At 53.2% G+C, this 19,561-nt stretch overlaps 7 protein-coding genes across 7 annotated transcripts; 4 read left to right on the forward strand and 3 right to left on the reverse strand.

The window, feature by feature from the left end:
• Positions 1-2,329: 2,329 nt before the first annotated feature.
• On the forward strand, positions 2,330-2,524 carry P884DRAFT_161038 (uncharacterized protein; the record flags this gene model as incomplete). Its single annotated transcript, XM_069437266.1, has 1 exon — positions 2,330-2,524. A coding segment is annotated over one exon (195 nt), but the record flags the coding sequence as incomplete, so codon positions are not given.
• Positions 2,525-3,433: 909 nt separating this feature from the next.
• On the reverse strand, positions 3,434-3,781 carry P884DRAFT_199344 (glutathione S-transferase; the record flags this gene model as incomplete). Its single annotated transcript, XM_069438225.1, has 1 exon — positions 3,434-3,781. The coding sequence occupies one exon, from the start codon at positions 3,779-3,781 to the stop codon at positions 3,434-3,436; it is 348 nt and encodes a 115-aa protein (XP_069297848.1).
• Positions 3,782-4,741: 960 nt separating this feature from the next.
• P884DRAFT_277391 (uncharacterized protein) lies at positions 4,742-5,893 on the forward strand (the record flags this gene model as incomplete). The annotated part of the gene is made up of 7 exons (XM_069443067.1): positions 4,742-4,791; positions 4,864-5,148; positions 5,185-5,224; positions 5,286-5,324; positions 5,407-5,570; positions 5,616-5,736; positions 5,834-5,893. 7 exons carry the CDS (start codon positions 4,742-4,744, stop codon positions 5,891-5,893), a joined length of 759 nt encoding a protein of 252 aa, XP_069297849.1.
• Positions 5,894-7,249: 1,356 nt separating this feature from the next.
• Positions 7,250-10,202, reverse strand: P884DRAFT_269526 (fungal-specific transcription factor domain-containing protein; the record flags this gene model as incomplete). Its single annotated transcript, XM_069442278.1, has 5 exons — positions 7,250-9,121; positions 9,171-9,217; positions 9,291-9,396; positions 9,729-9,760; positions 9,911-10,202. 5 exons carry the CDS (start codon positions 10,200-10,202, stop codon positions 7,250-7,252), a joined length of 2,349 nt encoding a protein of 782 aa, XP_069297850.1.
• A 255-nt stretch (positions 10,203-10,457) lies between these two features.
• On the forward strand, positions 10,458-14,200 carry P884DRAFT_242843 (uncharacterized protein). The gene is made up of 22 exons (XM_069440287.1): positions 10,458-10,941; positions 11,012-11,029; positions 11,176-11,342; positions 11,399-11,422; positions 11,506-11,981; positions 12,035-12,077; positions 12,139-12,269; positions 12,342-12,360; positions 12,450-12,490; positions 12,550-12,608; positions 12,666-12,729; positions 12,787-12,800; positions 12,870-12,942; positions 13,006-13,018; positions 13,107-13,150; positions 13,207-13,222; positions 13,275-13,345; positions 13,406-13,457; positions 13,517-13,581; positions 13,685-13,797; positions 13,866-14,047; positions 14,099-14,200. Exons 1-21 carry the CDS (start codon positions 10,874-10,876, stop codon positions 13,924-13,926), a joined length of 1,632 nt encoding a protein of 543 aa, XP_069297851.1. The 5' UTR covers positions 10,458-10,873; the 3' UTR covers positions 13,927-14,047; positions 14,099-14,200.
• P884DRAFT_291913 (kinase-like domain-containing protein) lies at positions 14,191-16,152 on the reverse strand (the record flags this gene model as incomplete). The annotated part of the gene is made up of 5 exons (XM_069444132.1): positions 15,747-16,152; positions 15,607-15,688; positions 14,484-15,554; positions 14,335-14,350; positions 14,191-14,213 (listed from the first exon to the last, which is right to left on the reverse strand). Exons 1-5 carry the CDS (start codon positions 15,809-15,811, stop codon positions 14,191-14,193), a joined length of 1,257 nt encoding a protein of 418 aa, XP_069297852.1. The 5' UTR covers positions 15,812-16,152.
• A 416-nt stretch (positions 16,153-16,568) lies between these two features.
• On the forward strand, positions 16,569-19,481 carry P884DRAFT_199476 (Muniscin C-terminal mu homology domain-containing protein; the record flags this gene model as incomplete). Its single annotated transcript, XM_069438231.1, has 6 exons — positions 16,569-16,616; positions 16,691-16,783; positions 16,861-16,925; positions 16,994-17,622; positions 17,679-18,683; positions 18,751-19,481. The coding sequence occupies 6 exons, from the start codon at positions 16,569-16,571 to the stop codon at positions 19,479-19,481; spliced, it is 2,571 nt and encodes an 856-aa protein (XP_069297853.1).
• Between the last annotated feature and the right edge of the window lie 80 nt (positions 19,482-19,561).

The raw sequence follows: 19,561 nt of genomic DNA on the forward strand, positions 1-19,561 counted from the left end.
ATATATTAAGCGTGCCTAATGAAGTATCTTCTATATAAAGAAACTAAGTACCTATTTATCCTTCGCGATGTCCTTTAAATATAAGCGACTTTCGTTAAACTTATAGGTAGTAGTTATAGCGTCTAGGATAAAGCATTCTTATAGTTATTCTACAATAGACTAAAGACCTTGGTTATATAGTTATCTATACGTGGTACCGTTTAATTCGTTAATCTACTAGATAATTACTAGGCCTCTGAGAAGAGTTTAAAAGTAGGATAGAATCTATGTCTTAACGTTTCTATAGGGGTCGCTTTCTAGGAAGGTTTTAATCCGGTTAGCGAAGCAGTAGACGTCGGTAAACACCAGATTCTTTCCATTATTAACAATGCCTAAGGAACGTAGGTTAGGAAAAGAAGGATTAAACTAGCTAATGTCGTCCCTCTTGATCTTGAAGTCCGAGCGGCTCTATATACTTATAGTAGTATCGTATATTAATTTATATACTCGGTGTCTGTTACCATTATTGCCATTATTACTATAGGGTGGTATATCTTGACGGCGCCTATTGTTAGGGGTGTAGTAGTAGTTAGGAAGATCGTTATAGTCATTAGAGGAATTAGGATCGCCGCTACTACTAACTACAAAGTATAGAGTTCTATATAATAACTATAGTATACGTTCTAGCCAGCCAAGATTAAACCTATAGCTAATGTTAGCGCCTTTAGGGGGTATAGGGAAAGCTCTACTATTATAGTATATATTTTCTATAAGGGTATTAACTTCTTATACTTCTTCTATAATAGTATTAAGTCTAGCTAGGTTAAGGGAAGATCGTTAATAACTAAGTAGTTATATATCCTCCTCTTCTTTATATCTATATATTATATTAACTATCTCCTTTATCTAGGTTACCACTTTACTAAGAATATCCCTATACTATATTATATATGTTTCTAGTTCCTTAATACGTTTAGCTAATGGTATCGTTATTATTAAAACTTCCTTTTCTAGGCAGACGGTAAGTTAATCTTTAACTTCTACTATATAGGTTATAATTCTATAGTCTATCCTAATAAGACCCTTTTCTATATTCTTATTAAATATCTTTATAAATTTACTAAGAAATCCTTTAGTAGTTATAGTAATATAGTTAGTTTAGGCTTCTAGCTAGGTAAATCGAAAATCTATCTTACCATTTAACCAAGTAAGTGTCTCCTTATTAGCGGCAAACTTGTTAGGTTTAGCTTGTTCTATCTTATATTCGTTAGCAAATTCTATTACTAATTCCATCTCTTATATAAGAGCTTCCTTTTCTTAAGGTAGTTAACTACTAGGGTTAGGCTCTAATACTTGTAAACTTGTTAGAGGAGGTATTCTATAGCGTCTTTAGAGTACGCTTACCATATAGTTAGAGAGTTCCTTATATAATAGTTATTTAGTAGGGGAGTTTAGAGGATATAGATAACTAGGAGGATCGTCTATAGGAAAAGATCTAGGTATTAATATAAGGTTCGTTTGTTAGGAACAAACGAAGATAGAGTTAAGGGGTAGAAGGTAGAAGAATATCCTAGTTACCAAGTCGCCAGGAATAGAGGGATAGATAGGGATGACTACCCTGGTTATTTAGTCGCTAGGAATAGAGGGATTTTATGGTGGTTATAATAGAATTACTTAGTTCGGTTACTAAGTCGCCAAAACAAAGCGTAACTATCGCGATATTAGTACTAAACTGATCGTCAGAGCGATACGAATCTAGTATTGATGGTTGTTAGATGGTTGGTCGTAGTGCTCGCTACCATTTGATAGAGGTCTGGTTGTAGTAGTTAAAAAAAATGTTCAAAAGATCGATGTCTCCTATCAACATTTACTGGCCCTGTGGCTCTGTATAAGAAGAAGATAGGCATAAAGAACCTACCGTTTGCAGGCATCCACAGGGCTTACTAATCTAACCTTACATGATGGACGTGTCCACGGACACGTACTACATCACCAACTCTTGGGACTGATGGCATTGGAGTGTTTCGCCCGGGACTGCGCCTTGATTATCCTCACGTTGACCTGGACTGACCAGTTGCTTCGCGGCCTCACCCGATTTCTGGGCCACGTCGAGGCCGTCGAGAAATGGAAGTCGATGCACTGTAAGAAGCTTGCTTGCTTGCGGTCCGCCTCGTACGCTGATCTTTCTCGCCCGTCCTTAGTTCCGTCACCGGAGAGATGGAATGATGAAGGCGGCCGGTTCACTATGGCGTACCGTCTCAAACCAACCAACCCCCCTCCTTCTCCCATACCCCCGCGAATTCAAGCATCTCGTCTCCAAAATAATTCCAGCTAACCCCCCTTCGATAGCGGAGACGCGTGCCACCCCATGCTTCCGTACCTTGCACAGGGCGCAAACTCAGCCATGGAAGATGGCGCAGTGTTGGGTCGTTTGCTAGGGGCCCCCAACACAAGAGCCGATGTTCCTCGCGTGCTGCAGCTTTACCAGGCGCTGCGAAAAGCACGGGTGGAGGAGATTGCTAAGCAAGCATTGTCACAAGTCAGTCATGATTGTATACCTGCTTGTGGTTGCAACCGACAAGCGCCCCCAGCTGGCGCTCCTGGAGCCGTGCTAACGAGAGTCGCCGACAGAGATGGTTCTTCCACCTGCCTGACGGACCAGCCCAGGAGGAAAGAGACCGAGCCTTGACCGGCGAGCAGAGCCTGAATGGTGAATTTCCAAGTCGATGGTATGGCTCGCACGAACCCCTAAACACAGCTAGAGTTATCTACAGCACTTGAACTGATCGAATGGCCTAGGTCATGCCCAATTGTTCAGCCTTGGCTGTACGTATACGACGCCGTTGCAGAGGCCGAGAAGGCTATTAAAGATTCGCTTATGAGGTAGCATATTAGGTAGTTACCCGAAGATGTATGCATGAGAATTGGGTCAAAGTCTACTCTCTCATGATCGCACATAAACGCATACAAACACATCCATGTTGGGCTTGAGCAGTAATTAAGGCTTTCATCTATTAGTCATAGTTAAAAGAGGAAGGTGCCGTAATCCGTACTGTACTGTACAGTACAATGCATTTTTTACGTAAGCAAGCCATCACAGGGGTTGACGTATCGTAGTTCTGCGGCCGCGCAGTCCTAGAAGCAGCACATCACTGGGAGCCCACTAACGTTTTTTCATAGAAATCAGATGGGTCGTTCAGGTTAGGTTGAGTGTGCAGACCAAATCAATGATGGACGGAAAGGAACGCAACATGTTTCTCAGTAGTCAGCGAAGTAAGAATGATTCTTTAAATTGATGCTCAGTCTCGGAGGACACCGAAGGAATCCACCCCGCCCATCACTTTTGCCCAGCTGTTGATTAATTAATAGGCCCAATCATCGCTAAAGGATAATCCATAGCCCAGGCTCTAGCATCTAGCAAAGGCCCAATTTTCAGCTAAGGTATAGCGCGATCTCATTGTCCTTTTGCCAACTCCTCTTTAACTGCAACAATCTTCTGGACCGACGGCCGGCTTTTCAACCTCTCCGACCAGGCTGCAAAATCTGGGTGCTCAATAGCTGGGTCGTACCCAGCCACAAACAGAGACCGCATCAAGTAATGAGGGACAAAGGTCAGATCCGCATAAGAGATGTTCGGTCCAAGAAGGAACGGCCCTTTGCGGCGGCGAAGCTGGCTGTCCAGTACGCTAATGACCCGTTTGATATCCTTGGTGAAATATTCGTTTGCTGCATCCAGGTCGTTCGCCGCGTAGGTTCGGTTCAGCCAGACCTTGTGGTCACAAGCCGGACCCTGGGCAGACATCTGCAGATGCAACCAGGCCCGTGCGAGCCATTTCTCCTGAGGAGAACTAGGGGTGAGCCTCCCCTCCACATCATACTGTTCGATCAAGTACTCGATGATTACGCCGCTCTAGCAAGCAAGAGAAGTCTAGCAATGCCATTTGATTCAGAAATTTAGGAAGCTCACCTCAAAAAGAACCACTTCACGGTTGGGATCCTCAAGTGTAGGGAGCTTCCCATTCGGGTTGAGCGACAAGTAGGGCTCGGTCTTGGTTTGGTCGAATTCGAGTACTCAGAGACATACGGTATGTCGAGTTCCTCGGGAATCAATGCAACCTTCCATGGATCCGGTCCCCGCTTGTGCGAGTACAGCTTGAGCGGCTGCAGCTGACCAATCAAGCCCATCTTGCGTCACGCGGCGAATATCGTGACTGAGCAATTAGCGAGCGAAGCGTGGTATCTGATTTCGTCGTCACCCACAGCCAGCAGCAAGTTGATAAGCGATCAAGAGGTGGACGCTTTTTTTTTAAAAAAAAAGAAGTTGATCAGCGCGAGTCGGTGCCGGGGTGTTGTTGCGGCCATTCCGCACCCGCCTGCATTCTCTAGCCCCATCTCCTTTCGGAAGGTTCCTACCTAGCTTCCGCAAATGCGGCAGATGCCCAATCTTGTTCAACATCTTGTCCAGAAGGGGCAAGTGGAGCTCGCAACATCCCCACAGGGTAATTAACCTTGCCTCAGAGAAGTAATCCGTGCTCCGTGCATACATTCTGCAAGAGCTTTTTAATTGTGGCAGCTATCCCGCTGAGAATACAGATTGCTTGTAGCTCACTTTCAGGTGACCATAGAACGATGCATATAGACGTTGACCTTTCTTTTGTGACAGCCGGTTTGCGGCAGCCTTCTCGCTCCCGCACCTCCGATTGAGCACTCGAAATCGTGCCCTCAATGACTTAGATACCTACCGACCGGCCAGCTGCCTATCATGGGATTCGTACCAATCACCATCTCGGCGGGTCAGAACCCTCTGGTACAGTGAGTGTCCGGAGTCGGGACTTTCGCGCAAGAAGATTGGGGTGTTGTTAATCCGGTAACCGTCGGAACTAGGTGTGACGGCAAGATCAAAACACACTTCCTCCAGCCGCCAGCAGGAACTTCTTTTCAGATCTTGCAGAAGTACCAGCCGCTTCCCAAGGGTGACACGAGTGACGCATACCGGGGTCCGCCGCCGCATTTTCACGCCCATCAAACGGAGCGCTTCCGCGTGATCAAGGGGCGCATCGACGTCGAGATCAACGAGGAGATCAAGATCCTCCGCCCTGGTGACGACGTTGCTGTTTGCCCAGCCGGTAACATCCACCGCTTTTTCGTCGACGTTGGCGAGCATGAAAAGTCCGAGGAAAAGGATAACGATTAGGATGGCGAGAGCATTTTCATGGTCAATGCGACCGACAGCGGCAAGGATTTCGTTTTGGACCGCATCTTCCTCGAAAACTGGTAATTACGGCATCCGCGCCGACTGCTTCAAGTACTACAAAAACAAGATCGATTTCATTCAGCAGTGCGCAGTACGTAATTGCTGGGGAAAAAAACCCTTCTTCGGCCCCGAGAATTCCGAACCAGCTAACTCAGTGGCATTATAACGAGTAGACCTTCGACGGCGGCGACCACTATCTCCCCTTCCCGGCAACACTTCCCAAGTGGGTGCCCAAACCGTGGTCCGTTTGGATCCGTACCCTGCTGGGCTACTGGATCACGGTGCTGATAGGCCGGTGGATCGGCGGTCTCCTTGGCTACCAGCCCTTCTACCGCGAGTAATACACCACCAACTGGGAGCTGGCCGTCGCCAAGATGCAGAGCACCTGGTTCTACCGCAAAAACGTGCAGACGGCCTACCGCGCCGCTTCGAGCTGGCCCAAGATACAGAAGATGGAAGTGTGGAGCGACGAGGGCGCCGAGAATATGGGAATAGACAAGATTGTGCAGCTGCAGCTGCAGCTGCAGCACAAGGCCTAAGTTCAACGCGGTTGGCTACTTTGGTGATGAGGTAGTTCGCTGACGATCTGTCAAACATCAGTTTAAGAAATGTATTGTTTGTGACGGTTGTGTTGCTTCATCGACCACCTCGCGCAAATGACGGAAGAAGAGGGGCTAATCGTCCCCTTTTGTTTGAAGCCGAAAAGACAATCTCCTGACGAGGAGCTGTGTGCCGAGGATCTTATCGTTCGTTCGATTCTCAAGATCAAACAAAAAACGGAGAAAAGAGAAACATGAAACATGAAACATGAAACATGAAGCCACCACAAACATACATAATAACTACAAAAAAGTAAAACAGAACGTGGAGGTCTCTAGAAATAATTGAGTAGATTGCTTTGCTACCTGACGGAAACTTCTTCATAGTGGACTTCTGCCATTTGCCCTCAACATGAAGCAAGACTCGCTGCTACAGCACGGGTGGATGTGCTACAATAATGGCTAACAAGACCGGTGTGAGCGCTGTGGCAGGCACTCCCAGAACTCTTGTATGAGCTCCGAAAGTAGGTGATGAAAGCGTTGATTGATCCAAGTGCCGGAGGCACTGGAAGGTGTTGTCTAAATCCATGTCAAACCCTGGTCCGTCATTCCTGGGGGCGGTGGGTCAGACCCCCTGGTAGCTGAATCCTGTAATCCGTATTTAACACTCGCTGTTCTCTGATACCTCTAATTACGGTACCGACCTAGTTTTGTTTTTCGTTTCTTTCTCATCTTTTTATTACATTTAACTATAGTAGAAAGATATCCCTTATGCCGGCCGCCCCTGTATAATTGATTCACAGAATACCATCGCCTGTATCGGATTGCTTATTACTCCAGTTATATTAGGCACTTATGTGCAAATAACAACAATAACAGTGCCACCGCTGCCGCCACCGTCGCCGCCACCACCGCCACCGTCAAAAACCCTTCTCTGACATTCTTCACAGCCAAGACATAGCCCAACCCTGCTCAAAACTCGTCACGTAATTACACCAACGGAAAACCCCTGGCCGCCGCACATTACTTCACAGCCGCTGGGAGTATCCGAGCTAGCCTAGTGGTGGCACAGTCCTCCTGTGCCGGTGCAGGGCGAGTGGGTGATGCCGTTGGTAGAGAGTTATTAATTACTGCTAGATATTCTGTGGAGAGTTGTGATAACTTTGGCGGGTTGTGATAACTTTGGCAGGTAATTCATAATTAATTCTTTGTACGCTAGATCCACGATGCACGAGAGCTTCAATCTCGCACTAAACGTCGGAATCTAAGCCCAATGCGGCGGGTGTCTTAGACACATACAGTGGCCCGGCAATAGCGACGAGCATCGTTTGTGCTGTCGTATCAGCTATAGTTGATTGGTATAGTTAATTGGTTTGCAGGGCCCAGCGCGGCCGAAGGCCCATTGGCGCCGCCCAGTCATCGCTCCCCCCCCCCCCCCTTCTTTCCCTTACCCTTGCCCAGCCGTGGCCGGCGTCAATCAACCGAAGAGACTGTGTAGTCCTGTGGTGGCCATCACGTCAAGCCAATGCGTCCTCCGACCGAGTTCTATCTCCTCATATGCAGACCAGACCGCGCGCAAAAGTTTTTTCGCCACAGCAATCGGTTTTGGCGGTAGGGTGACCTCGAGCTTGTCCAGCCTATCCATGACGAGCCGGCGCGCTTGCGACGTTTTGATCGCGTTCTCGGAGACATTGGGGTGAAGTAAGCGTATACCGGGCGCGGTATCTTTGGGAAGCGGTGCGGCCGGGCTGCCGGGCTCGGTGCTCAGGAAGTACCTCTGGTGTCCGGACCCCAGCGGAACTTTGGCGTCATATCGGAGTCCGCTGCCGGCGCAGAGGCAAATGATGGGTTGGATGCGGCTCATACTTCCGGGAGGAACGTTGGTCAGCACAGCGGTAATGACATGTAGGGCCAGGGGAGAGACCCAGGTCTGCCAGATGGTATTAGGCCCGTCGGCGTCCTTAAGGGCCGGGGTTCGTTGGACGGCCAGGTCAGGAAAGGCTTCATATAGCTGGACGAGGCCGCACAAGCGGTACGCCTCGGTGAGGTGATACAAATCTCGGGTGCGATCGGGGGTTTCTTGAGGCTGGTAGCATTCACCTATTATTTGCGGGACACCAGCCAAGAACAAGTTATCCTCCACCCTTTTTGCTTCCTCGATGTCCTTCATTGCGCCTTTGAGGACACGGTACGTCGTCGCGCCACTTAGCCTCCACCGATTGCGGGACCTCCGACACAGGGCTAACGCCTTTCCGAACGGCCTCAGGATTTCGGATGACACGCCGGTCCAGGTATGCGGGATCGCCGCTACTAGGGGCAGTCGAGTCGCAGGCTCTGGCCAGCCGAGCATGTGCTGGATGTCGTCCTCGCCGTCGCTAACGACACTACGGAGCATCTCCTCATAAATCAGACACCCCTGGAAGAAAGCGAGCAACTCCTGGGACTCGCTATCTAATGTCCATCCCTCCAGGATCTTGAGCACCGCGCGGGCCTGCCTCACGTACTGCTGGCCAAGCTGACTTGCTTCTAGCCAGCACGTGGATGAGCTCATACAGAAGAGCGAGAGGAGAAGCTCGGTCGGAAATTTGGGCCGGGTGGCGGTAGAGAAGGCGCAGAGTGCTTCTTGGATGGCCTCGTCAGCCATGCGAGGTGCGGCTTGGGCGGTATCTCGCATTACGTGCGGTAGCCGTTCGACGAGCGAAGCTGCGGAGATGGATTGGAGGGCGTAGAACACTGGCGTCGAGCTCTGCCAGAGCTTGGCTGTCAGGCTTCGATACGGGTTCGCGGGAGAATCTAGCGCCGACCACGATGGGCAGACCGACTTAAACCAGTGTTCGATCAGAAAAGTCGGAATGTCCACGACCGGCTGGGACATGGTCAACCCGGATGCCTGCTCGGCCTCGTCGGGCGTCCCCGGTTCCGTCTTGGGCGTGGGGGTCGTCGCATTGTTATCATTACTCGCCACGGAGTTCAACACCGGCGCCAGGCCGGCATGGGCCTCGGCACTGACTGTTGAGTCCTCGTGGTGGGCCGGCGGGGATGCTGTGGATGAAGGTGAAGAATATATCATCAACGGCGACGCGGATGCTGACGGGGATGCCGATGTCGATGGGGAGAGGAAGGTTGTAGGGCGCGTACGCCTGTCAAAGACGGGCACCACGGGCGAGGCCCTGGCCCCGCCATGGCCGGGCCTCTGCGCAGTCGTCGCCGGCGTGGACACAATAGACTCGGAAGCAGCAGTGACAAGCTGGGTGAAATTCGGAGGACCGCGTGTTTGTGTTGTGGTCGGCCTCTCGTGTTTCGTGGACCACTGGAGACGCTGTTGGTAGCCGGGGCACTCGAGCCCTTTCTGGGCACAGTTCCGGCACCCGGGCTTGGTCTCATCACATCTCAACTACGGGAGTGGTCAGTGGATTCCTTCCGGGCCCATCCGGCTCCATCACGTCTGTTTACTCAGTAGTGTGACAGGGGCAGCCCCCCGAGGAAGTGTGCCGGGGATAAGGCATAAAAACACATACCCTCCTGAGCTTGCAGGTCCGGCAGCCGCTTCGTGATTTCTGCCTGTTCTTCATCCTGGCTCCCTCTCCATCCGCTTGTTCCTCTGATTACTTCCGCGGTCGGGATCTGTTTGGGTCCCGGGCGGGGAGCTCTGGGGGGAGAAATATCGCGAAACGGTCCTATGCGCAAGAGCTCATCACAAGATCACGGACATGCAACTTTCAGCTGCACTGGCCCCTTCCCCGACGAGCTTGACTCTGCGAGACAGCTTTGTAAGGACCCATGCCACGCTATGGTGGTCTGGTCCTCTCTGCCTTGCTGCGCGGCCAAATCACTGCACTCATTCGAGCCCTGTCTTGCGAGTCCGGGCGGGGTCTGGTCCACACTCCCTTTTCGCTCGGCCAACCGAAAGGGGTGGCAGCAGCGCCACCCCTAGCAGTGTGTATGTACATACATACACTACATGCTCGATACGGAGGGCCCGAGAGGGCTTGGGCTTCCCGCTAAGTAACTAATCCTGCATAGTTTCAGATTCGCGAATCTCCGGCCAGAGCTTCGTCCTCTTCCGGTTGGCTAAGGTTAGGGTCGTGAATCTGTGACCTTGGTACCCCACAGCCACTCCGCGCGCGCGACAACCGACCTGCAGTCCCGCCACCAACGAGCAAGCGCCGGCCGGCCTTCCTTCGCATGCAGTGTGTGACGTCCTGTTTGTAGATGGAGGCGAGAGCTGAAAGGGCGGCCCCACCGCCGTTCCCGTGGTCGGCAACATCGCTGCCACGGCTGGAGGACCTGCGACAGGCGAGGCTTGTCCCGCCATCATGGCTCGCGTGGAGGAGTCTCCGCAGATCTACCCTGCATCCCTGCGTATTTCTGTCCGTGGACGCGGTGATGGCCACCACTACCACAGTAGGCTCCTTTTGTCGGACGCCCATTGCTTAATGTCGGTGGCCGCGGTCGGCCAAGCCGATGGGTCGAACACGGTCCTGTTTTCTCTCTGTATTTACATTAGTTATTCGCAGTGCATACACAGTGTATATATGTAACAAATGTGTGTGTATGTATGCCCGTACGAATTAACGTTACCTGATGTGCGCACATGCACATGTAATCCGCATAGTTACCTGCAGAGCATCGCGCAGGTGCGGAATCATCGAGCAGCAGCAAGTGGGCTTCCGCGGGGGTGTGGTTCCGCCCTCTGTCAGATGTAGGATCGCAATTGGCGAAGCGCGGGATCGGGGGCCATGGGAACGACGAGATGCACTCGTGCAGTTAATAGTTGGTGGATGTGCAGGGCTCGGGTACACCACCAGATCTCTACATACGCAATATGGGACGATTTTCCAGCGGGGCAATGACAGTCTTGCCACCGGGAACAGCCGCCCTGACCTAGATTTTCAGGCATGGAGACCTGATTGCAGCCCACCTCCGAGTGTCGGCCCAGCCATGGCGGCCAAAATTGATAGGCTCACAAAATTTTTGACTCACACACCTTCACTGGGTCCCAAATCAGAAACCGCAGCTCAACGGTGCCAATTTCTGCTTACCCCAAGTCAACAACCCGATCGCCACAAGAAAAAAGAAAAAGGAAAACGAACATTTCACAATGGCCGGTGAACCGGGAGAGGCCATGGCCCACAGCGCCTTCGACACCATCTTGGTGCTCGATTTTGGGTGAGCGATGACGAGCAGTCCGCATGAGCAGCCGTAATTACGGGAGCTGACGAGATTTTCCATCAAACAGCTCACAGTATACCCACCTGTATGTCCATAACTGAATCTGAAAATCAAAGAGGCGGGCATGTCTGGTCTTTCCTCCAGCGGCCCGGGGCAATGGCGCCATGCAGTCCAGTCCTCGACCCACGAACCTCAACGGGCAGATAGAACGGACTGACAGAGGATGTGAAGGATCACCCGCCGTCTTCGTGAGCTCAATGTTTTCTCGGAGATGCTCCCGTGCACACAGAAGCTCTCAGAACTCAAGTTCAAACCCAAGGGGATTATCCTCTCTGGTGGGCCTTACTCTGTCTACGAGGAGGGCAGTCCTCATGTCGACCCGGCCGTCTTTGACCTGAGTAATTACGTCTCCTGGCACTGCTCCTCCGTTCGTGGCTGACCTCTTCTGATTTAGATGTACCAATTCTGGGCATTTGCTGTGCGTAAATTGTCCCCCCCAGGGACTGGTTCCAAATCATTCGGGCCCTAGCTGACCTTTTTTTGGGGGGCGGGGGGTCACAGATGGCATGCAGGAGCTCGCGTATCGCCTCAACCCAGAAAATGTCATTGCGGGGACGCACCGCGAGTATGGTCACGCCATGCTCAAGGCGCGGTCTCTCGATAACCACGTAGACCGCCTCTTCGAAGGGATCGAAGAGTCCATGCGAGTGTGGATGAGCCACGGCGACAAGCTCGCCAAGCTTCCCGAGGGCTTCCACACGGTAGCCACGTCCGATAACTCAGAATATGCCGCCATCGGCCACGAGACCAAGCCGATCTACGGCCTGCAGTTTCATCCCGAGGTGACACACACACAGAACGGATCGAAGCTCCTCAAGAACTTTGCCGTCAACATCTGCGGCTGCAAGCAGGAATGGACAATGCAGAAATTCCTGGACGAGGCAATCGCACAGATTCGCCACACTGTCGGCGAAAAGGGGCAGGTCCTTGCCGCTGTTAGTGGTGGCGTTGATTCAACCGTGGCCGCGAAATTGATGGTGAGTCCTTCAAGGTATGATCCCTAGGAGAGCTGACACCGACTGTTGGTCAGAAAGAGGCGATTGGCTCGAGGTTTTGGGCCGTGCTGGTTAACAGTACGTAAACTCCCGTCGGCCTCCAATCTAGAAGTGACCCGGCCTGACGGCATCGAATCAGATGGCGTTATGCGCCTGAACGAATGCGAGCAGGTCCAGAAGGACTTAAGCGAGGCACTTGGCATCAACCTCACAGTTGTTGATGCCTCACAGCAATTCCTTGACGGCCTGAAGGGCATTGAAGATCCCGAGGTATGCGACACCGCCCCCCTCCCCCCTGTCAACGGCTCTTGTCCACGCGAACACCCCTGACATTCTAGACAGCAAAAGCGAAAGTTTATTGGTATGCGCTTATCAATACCCATTATTCTCGGATACGACTCCCCTCCCCGAAGTGAAAGTGGGTAGATTTCAAAATTAACTGCTGAATAGGTGGCAAATTCATCGACATCTTCGAGGAAGAAGCTATCAAGGTATCTCCGAGGCTCCCACCAGCCGTCCGACTTGTCCCATCACAGCTGACAAGCGTCAGATTGAGAAGACAGCTGCCAGTGACCCAACAAAGGCCGGCAAGATTGAGTTCTTCATGCAGTGAGTTTAATTTGCCACCGGACACAGTCGCAAAGCGTGTTTCCTGAACATTGGCAGAGGCACTCTCTATCCGGATGTGATCGAATCGCTATCGTTCAAGGGCCCTTCGGCCACTATCAAGGTTAGCCTGTCTGTCAGATTTTCGCATGTTTTTTCAATCACTGACTTGTTATCTTAGACTCACCACAATGTGTATGTTTCTTTCGCTGTCCAGCCTCTCGGAAATGGGGCGGAGCCAATGTGATACTGACCGGTCTTCAGCGGTGGCCTCCCTGCGCGTATGGCTAACGGACAGGGGCTCAAGCTTATTGAACCCCTGAGATCCTTGTATAAGGTTGGTTTTTTTTTTTTTTTTTCGCCCATCCCAAGGCCGGCTCACTGACTGACCGCCGAATAGGATGAGGTTCGCGGTATGTGACGACGCCAATTTCAAACATCACTCCGGACTTTGCCTCTCCTCCCTCCCCAAGAAGCTTGGGACTAACAATAAGTGTGCAGCCCTTGGTCGTGCTCTAGGAATCCCGGAAGAGCTCGTGATGAGAGTAGGTCGGCGACTGTCTCCCTTTGTGTGTGCCACTTACTGACCGGGTACTCAAAGCATCCTTTCCCTGGACGTATGACAACCCCTTCCCCCCGACATCGGGTTCCAATGCTGACTTCTTTTAGCTGGTATTGCTGTCAGAATCCTGGGCGAAGTGACACCTGAGAAGGTTGAGATTGCCCGCCAAGCCGATCATGTAGGCATCCCCTATTCCGACAATCGTTTGTTTAGGACATGTGTTGATTTCTGCCGTCAGATTTTCATCTCGGAAATCCGCAAGGCTGGCATCTATGACCGGATCTCCCAAGGTTGGTTTTATGTTCTCGAAGACGCATAGTCAAAGCCGTTAGCTGACCTGCTCAAATAGCGTATGCCGCCGTCGACCCCAGCCGTGCCGTGGGGGTAATGGGTGATAAGAGAGTTTACGGTTATGTATGCTACCCTGCCCTGCCCTGCCCTGCCCTATCCTGTGCACTCACCCTCTTTCCCCTTTCCCATACGTTCTGGCCCTTTTCCGGTGGCTGATGATTCCCAGATCGTTGTCCTCCGCGCCGTGACCACGACCGACTTTATGACCGCCGAAGCCTACAACTTCCCCTGGGAATTCCTACAGCGGGTGATGAACCGGATTGTTAACGAGGTCCATGGGTATGATATCAATCATTGCGCGCCATCTCCCCCCTCCACATGACAATAATTGCTGACGGCGGCCTTAGCGTTTGCCGTGTCGTCTACGACATCACCTCGAAGCCTCCCGGAACGATTGAACTTGAGTAAGCGCCATGCTACACGACGAAACGATTCAGACACGATCAACACTACGGATATGAAACTCGACGTGCCCACGTTGTGCACGAGGCACAACTGCCCGTGTCAAGACTTCACGCACAGTATAGGGGTATTTGGGAAATGCTTCAATGCCATCCATCATGGCTGACGTCTTGGGCAGTGGGTGCTCAATCATGATAAGGAGTCGAATTGAGACCATAGAAATTGAGATCTGCATTTCCTGCCGAGCGCCCTCTTCGGCCCCCTTTTCATTCATGCTTCGATGCCTTCGGGATCTGCGAGCGAGCAGAGTCCAACGTCTCGACTTGTTCCCACGCCGGTCAACAGTGTAATTTCGGGTCCATTTTCAATTCAGCATCGCCTATTCGGACTTATCTCCTCCCCCCTCTTTCATACAAGGGAACTTCAATGCCTAGCCCATCGTCAGCACATCGCCACAATCCAAAAAAAAAAAAAAAAAAAAAAAAAAAAAAAAAAAAAAAACTCTCTTCCATCATCACAGCTCAGAATAAATGGTTTTTTTTAAAAAAAAACCAAGCACTTACCTCGTCCGCGGTGACCCTCTGCGCACTCTCAAATCGAAGCAATCCCTGCACCAGCTCCATCCAGCTTCCCTCGCCCGAAGGCAGACCAGGCACGACGGCTTGCCATCCCTCGCTCGCGACGCGGCCGTTGAAGATGCGATACATCTCAAAGGGCGGCGTGCGGAAGCCGACGGCCTCGGGCCACGTCTCGGGGGTCGGGGTGCCCAGCGTCTGGAAGATGCTCAGCACCAGGCCGAGCTGGTTGCCGTCCTCGTGGGCGGGGCGCGACTCGAACGGCGGGCGACGGGCGAAGCACTCGGCCAGCGCGACGCCGGCGGCCCAGAGGTCGACGGGCGGGCCGTAGGACCGGTTGCCGAAGAGGGTCTCCGGGGCGCGGTAGGGCCCCGTGCCGACGTCGAGGATCTTGTGGTGCGCCGGCTCGGTGTTGTCCCCCGGGGAAAAGGTCGGGTGCCAGGCGGTGCCGAAGTCGGAGAGGTAGACCTGCGAGGGGTCGGTCGGCGTCGGGGTGGTGAGGAGGAGGGCGGAGGGCTTGATGTCGCGGTGGATGATGGACCGGGCGTGCAAGTGGCTCAGGGCACGGAAGAGGCCGGTAAAGATTGTGCGGGTGACGGCGTCTGGTAGGGGGGCCGAAGCGGGGCGGTGGGTGGAGAGGAGACTGGCGAGGGTAAAAGGCGCGTATGGAAAGACGAGGACGAAATTCTGGGTTTTCGGGTCACGGAATGTTTCGAGAAGCGGGATGATGTGGGGGGGGTTTGGATCCCTGAGAGAGGAGCGGGCGTCTGGATCCCTGAGAGAGGAGAGGATCTTGGCTTCGCGGTGCGGATTGTGAGGCTCGATGTTGTGTGTTTCGACGACGACCTTGAGGGCGTGGACGTCGGCACGGTAGACCTCGGATGTGACGCCGCTGGCAATGTAGTGGCAGTTAGGATAGTTACCAATGGTGATCCCGGGTGAGGACTCTCGGCCGGCATGCTCAACAACAGCTGGTTCTGGTAGAGATCCTGGGGACTCCGGGTCTTCTTCGGCCTTGGAAACAGGCGGGTTGCACGCTGCGTCATACTCTTCCTTATGCTTTTGTCAGGGCAGGCGGTAGGATATCAAATCAAGCACGACAGCTCCTTACCCTGCTAGCCGCAGTCTTGTATGCCTCATTTTCGATCTCGAATGCACTTTGAGTGATACCGGCAGCCGCTAGCACTCGCGTTCTGTGGAGGCGTTAGCGTTTGGCTTCCACATAGGTTCGTCGATGCAAATCACGCTCACAGATTTTGGATGTTATCATATCTCTGTGTAGCGGTGAGTGAGCTTCTCCAGTCGCTATCTGCCATGCTGCCCTGCCTCAGTTGCTTGGAGCGTGATGTTTCTCCGTAACTTGTCCGCCGATTGAAATCCAAGCAAGGTCCTCCGAGGGGTAAGGCCCTTGGGGTAGTAAGTTGACACGTCAATTATTTCTGGGGAGACTAATCTGCGTGCGAACAAGAAATCTAAATATTGTCGACCTTGCCGGAGATTCAGTGCTCCTTCTTAAAAGTGCGCGGGGGACTCTGCCAGCTTTCACCGGCTCTACCTGTAGAGTAATGACAATTGTAGTTGTCTTATGATGTTGATGCAGTATCTCCGCATCTCCGCATGATTAAGTAGTCTAAGACTGGCAGCAGCTATCCAGGGTCTCTCGCTGCCCACTGGGGTATGCACTTTTCGGGCTTGACTCCTCTTGCCAGAAGTTTCGCGAGGTCCATCACCATCAGCGTCGGGCACAATTCAAGCGGGTTGTGGATCCAAACGGTGGGTCTGCATCAGTCCGAACAACAACGACGATTGGTCGCCTGGGAGCAGCTTGGCCCTTGGCCATCCCCGTTCTGCGTGACATCAATGCGCGCCGGCCCAGCCGTTCTTTCTGCAAGCTGCAACCAGCATCGGACGCTTTCCGTACCAAGCCCTGCGATTCTCGAACTGCTCGTCGCGCGCAGTTCTCGTCGCCATCACGGGCAGCTGGATGAAGTTGCCCGCGCTCTCGGTGTTATGCGTTGACAGCTTCCCCCCTTTCGCCGTCGCCCCGATTGCGCTTTCGCCGATTCGCCCAGGATGGCGTCTGTCGACGACCTCTCTCGGTCCGAGTACCCAGCGATGCTGGTAAGGACCCCTGGGTGCAGTGCAAATACTGCAGGATGCGGTATCGTCTGACGGTCGTGTTCTCCTCGTTCTAGGCGAACCTGCAGCCGAGCCAGGCCGTGCAAGTGCTCTCGGACCGGGTCAAACGCATAGCAAGAGCCAACCAGGAGATCGCAGATTGGCTTCAGGTACGAGGACGGGCATTGCCGTGATTTGGAGGCGTGCGGGACTGAGACTGTCCTAGGAGCGTAGGAGGGTAGAGGAGCAATATGTCGCCGGCCTTCGCAAGCTGTTGGTCTTCAAGGTGCCAAACGCTGCATCTGAGCTCGGGTCCGTCGCACTCCTTGTTGCTCCTTTTTTTTTCCCGGCACCACAAGCTGACCACTGCTCTCGAACAGCATATTCCAAGCTCCATGGGACAAGATTCTCAGCTCAACCGATGGCATTGCCGCCTCGCACCAGCTGTTCGCCCAGCGCATCGACAAAGACGTCGAGCAGCCCCTTCGCAATTTTCAGAACAGAAAGGAGATGCAGAATATGCAGACGATCAGCGCAAATCTCAGTGCCATGGCCAAGGAATTGGAAGATGCGACCGAAAAGTCGGAAAAACTGAGCAAAAAGGGAGGGAAAGCCAATGCGCAGAAAGTCGACCAGGCTGCGGCTAGGCTGGAGTCGGCCACCCAGACATGGGAGTCCCAGGCCCCCTTCATTTACGAGACGCTACAAGCTCTGGATGAACAGCGTATAAACCATCTACGCGATGTCCTGACGCAGTTCGAGACTCACGAGGTCGATCAAGCCACTCGAACCCAGGCGGCTGCCGAGGAGGTGCTCAACGTGATGCTCGAAGTCAATACTGCCCAGGAGATTCAGAACTTCGTACAGAGGACAGTTGCGGGAAAGCCAAAGGTTGAAAAGAAGTCTTTCACACGGCAACCAACGCCCGTCACCCCGACCGCTGCCCCTTCTAGCATCACTGGGGATGATGGAAGCGAGCATTCGGGCCACAGAGAAAATAACCCTCCTGGTACGCGAAAGATTTTGTACCTCGGAACAACTATGAAATGCTGATGGAAGCGACAGAGTCCAAACTGCGAAGCCGGATTGGCACCATGCTCGGCCGCCGGCGACAGAGTGTCCACGGCGGCTTTGGCCAGCTCGGCTCTCCTCCAAAGAGTCTCGGCTCCTTCTCGCGCGGTCTCGGAAGCAGCCACAGCCAGACGCTCTCCCCTCGGGCCTCATCTCATAACCTAACTGGTTCCCAGCACAGGCTGCCGTCGGTAGTTGAGAGCCCAACTGGCGCCGAAAACGAACAGGCCAAGCTCTCTCACGAAGGCACCAACGGAGACGCCAGCGCAGAGGGTCCCAAGGATACGCAGCCGTCACAGCCCAGTCTCTTGAACGGAACCGCAGAGGATATCTTTGACGCTCCGGGAACGGCTCCGCCATCTCAGCAGCGAGGCAGGGGTGAGCCGGACAAGGACGCCGACGGGTTCACAATACCGCCACAAATGAATGATCCCATCTCGCAGGCACTGAGAGAAGCGGCAGCTGAGGAAGGCGACCACCCATTCAAGCTCAATATCAAGAACGAGCCGATTCCCGAAGAGGACCAGGACGCGAAGCAGGCAGCCTTGTCAAGTGTCGCGAATGCCCTGAACATGGGAATGCCCACGCGCAGGACAGGCACCGTCCGAGGCAGAAGAGAAGTGCGAAACACAGTCTACATGCCGTCTCTGCCAACGCACGATATCTCGCCTGAACATCCATTCCCGGTTTCCCCTTCACTGCCAACAAGTGCCACCGTGCCGAAGCCCACCCCGCCGGCAACATTCACCTCTGAGACCAGCCGTGCGTCCGATACCCAGTCAATCCGATCCGGCACGTCGTTTGGAGGGGGGTCATCATATAGCGGCATTGCGCGGATCAAGCACCCAGAAATGTCCGGGCCCGTCTACGGCCCTGGCCTGCATTCTTCCATTATCGAGGCTGTCTCTGCCGTGTTTCAAAATGGCGAGCCTAGCTGGGTCAGAGTGACCGGTGAGGTCGCTCTCTCCTATGTCTCTGACCCCGAGGCCCCATTCGCAGGTAAGCCCACACTGTCTCTGCCACATATCTCTTCGCCTTTGAACCTCAAATCTCACAACGAAAACAGACCACGAAACAATTCGGCTAAACAACTTTTCCACTCTTGAATCCATCGGGCCCAACCGTGCTGTGGTCGCCAATACCGCCAATCCCGATGAATTCTCCGTCGACCTCTCCCATCTCACCACCACCACACCGGTCTTCACCTACCGCGTGCACGCCGACTCGGACACGGCCTTGGCATCACAATGTCCCATCACTATCAGCCCTGTCTGGAAGCCCCAAGCCGACAAACTCGGCCTCCTTCTACAATATCGCCTCAACCCGTCTTGCGCTCTCCCGCGGCCCATCACATTGTCTAACGTGGTCTTCATCGCCACTTACGAGGGCGCTCGCGCAAGTGGCGTGCAGACCAAACCCTCGGGCACCCACCTCAAGGACAAGCACATCGTGTACTGGCGCCTTGGAGACGTGATGCTTACGGAAGAGTGGTCTAAGATCATTTGCCGCGTCATTGGCGAGCAAAACGCCGAGCCAATGCCCGGGAAGGTCGAAGTCCGCTGGGAATGGACGCCACCAGCGCACTCCGCTTCCGAGGGGGGCAGTGGGATCTCAGTTGCCAGGTTGCTGCCTGAGGAGAAGGGGAAGGGCAAGGCGGTTGAGGTCGAGGAGGAAGACCCGTTTGCGGACGCTAGCTCGGTACCGCCGTCGCCGGATCCTACCGGGCAGCAGGGGAGGGCGTGGGCAGATGTGCCGGTCGTGAAGAGGCTAGTGTCGGGGAAATACGAATCTAAGTAGGTGGAGGGAAGCTTTCTTATATTGGTCTTGTTGAGTTTGTGGCAGGATATCTGCGGTTTGCGCCAAGCGCGATGGATAGA

The sequence above is a fragment of the Thermothelomyces heterothallicus genome, assembly GCF_042370625.1.
Source record: "Thermothelomyces heterothallicus CBS 202.75 unplaced genomic scaffold P884_scaffold_10, whole genome shotgun sequence".
Lineage (NCBI taxonomy): Eukaryota > Fungi > Ascomycota > Sordariomycetes > Sordariales > Chaetomiaceae > Thermothelomyces > Thermothelomyces heterothallicus.

Coding starts and splice junctions, on each gene's coding strand:
- P884DRAFT_242843 (XM_069440287.1), top strand. CDS start 10,874: ATGGCCGGTGAACCGGGAGAGGCCATGGCCCACAGCGCCTTCGACACC. Junction 11,982..12,034: donor CCGTGGCCGCGAAATTGATG/GTGAGTCCTTCA, acceptor ACTGTTGGTCAG/AAAGAGGCGATTGGCTCGAG. Junction 12,609..12,665: donor AAGATTGAGTTCTTCATGCA/GTGAGTTTAATT, acceptor GAACATTGGCAG/AGGCACTCTCTATCCGGATG.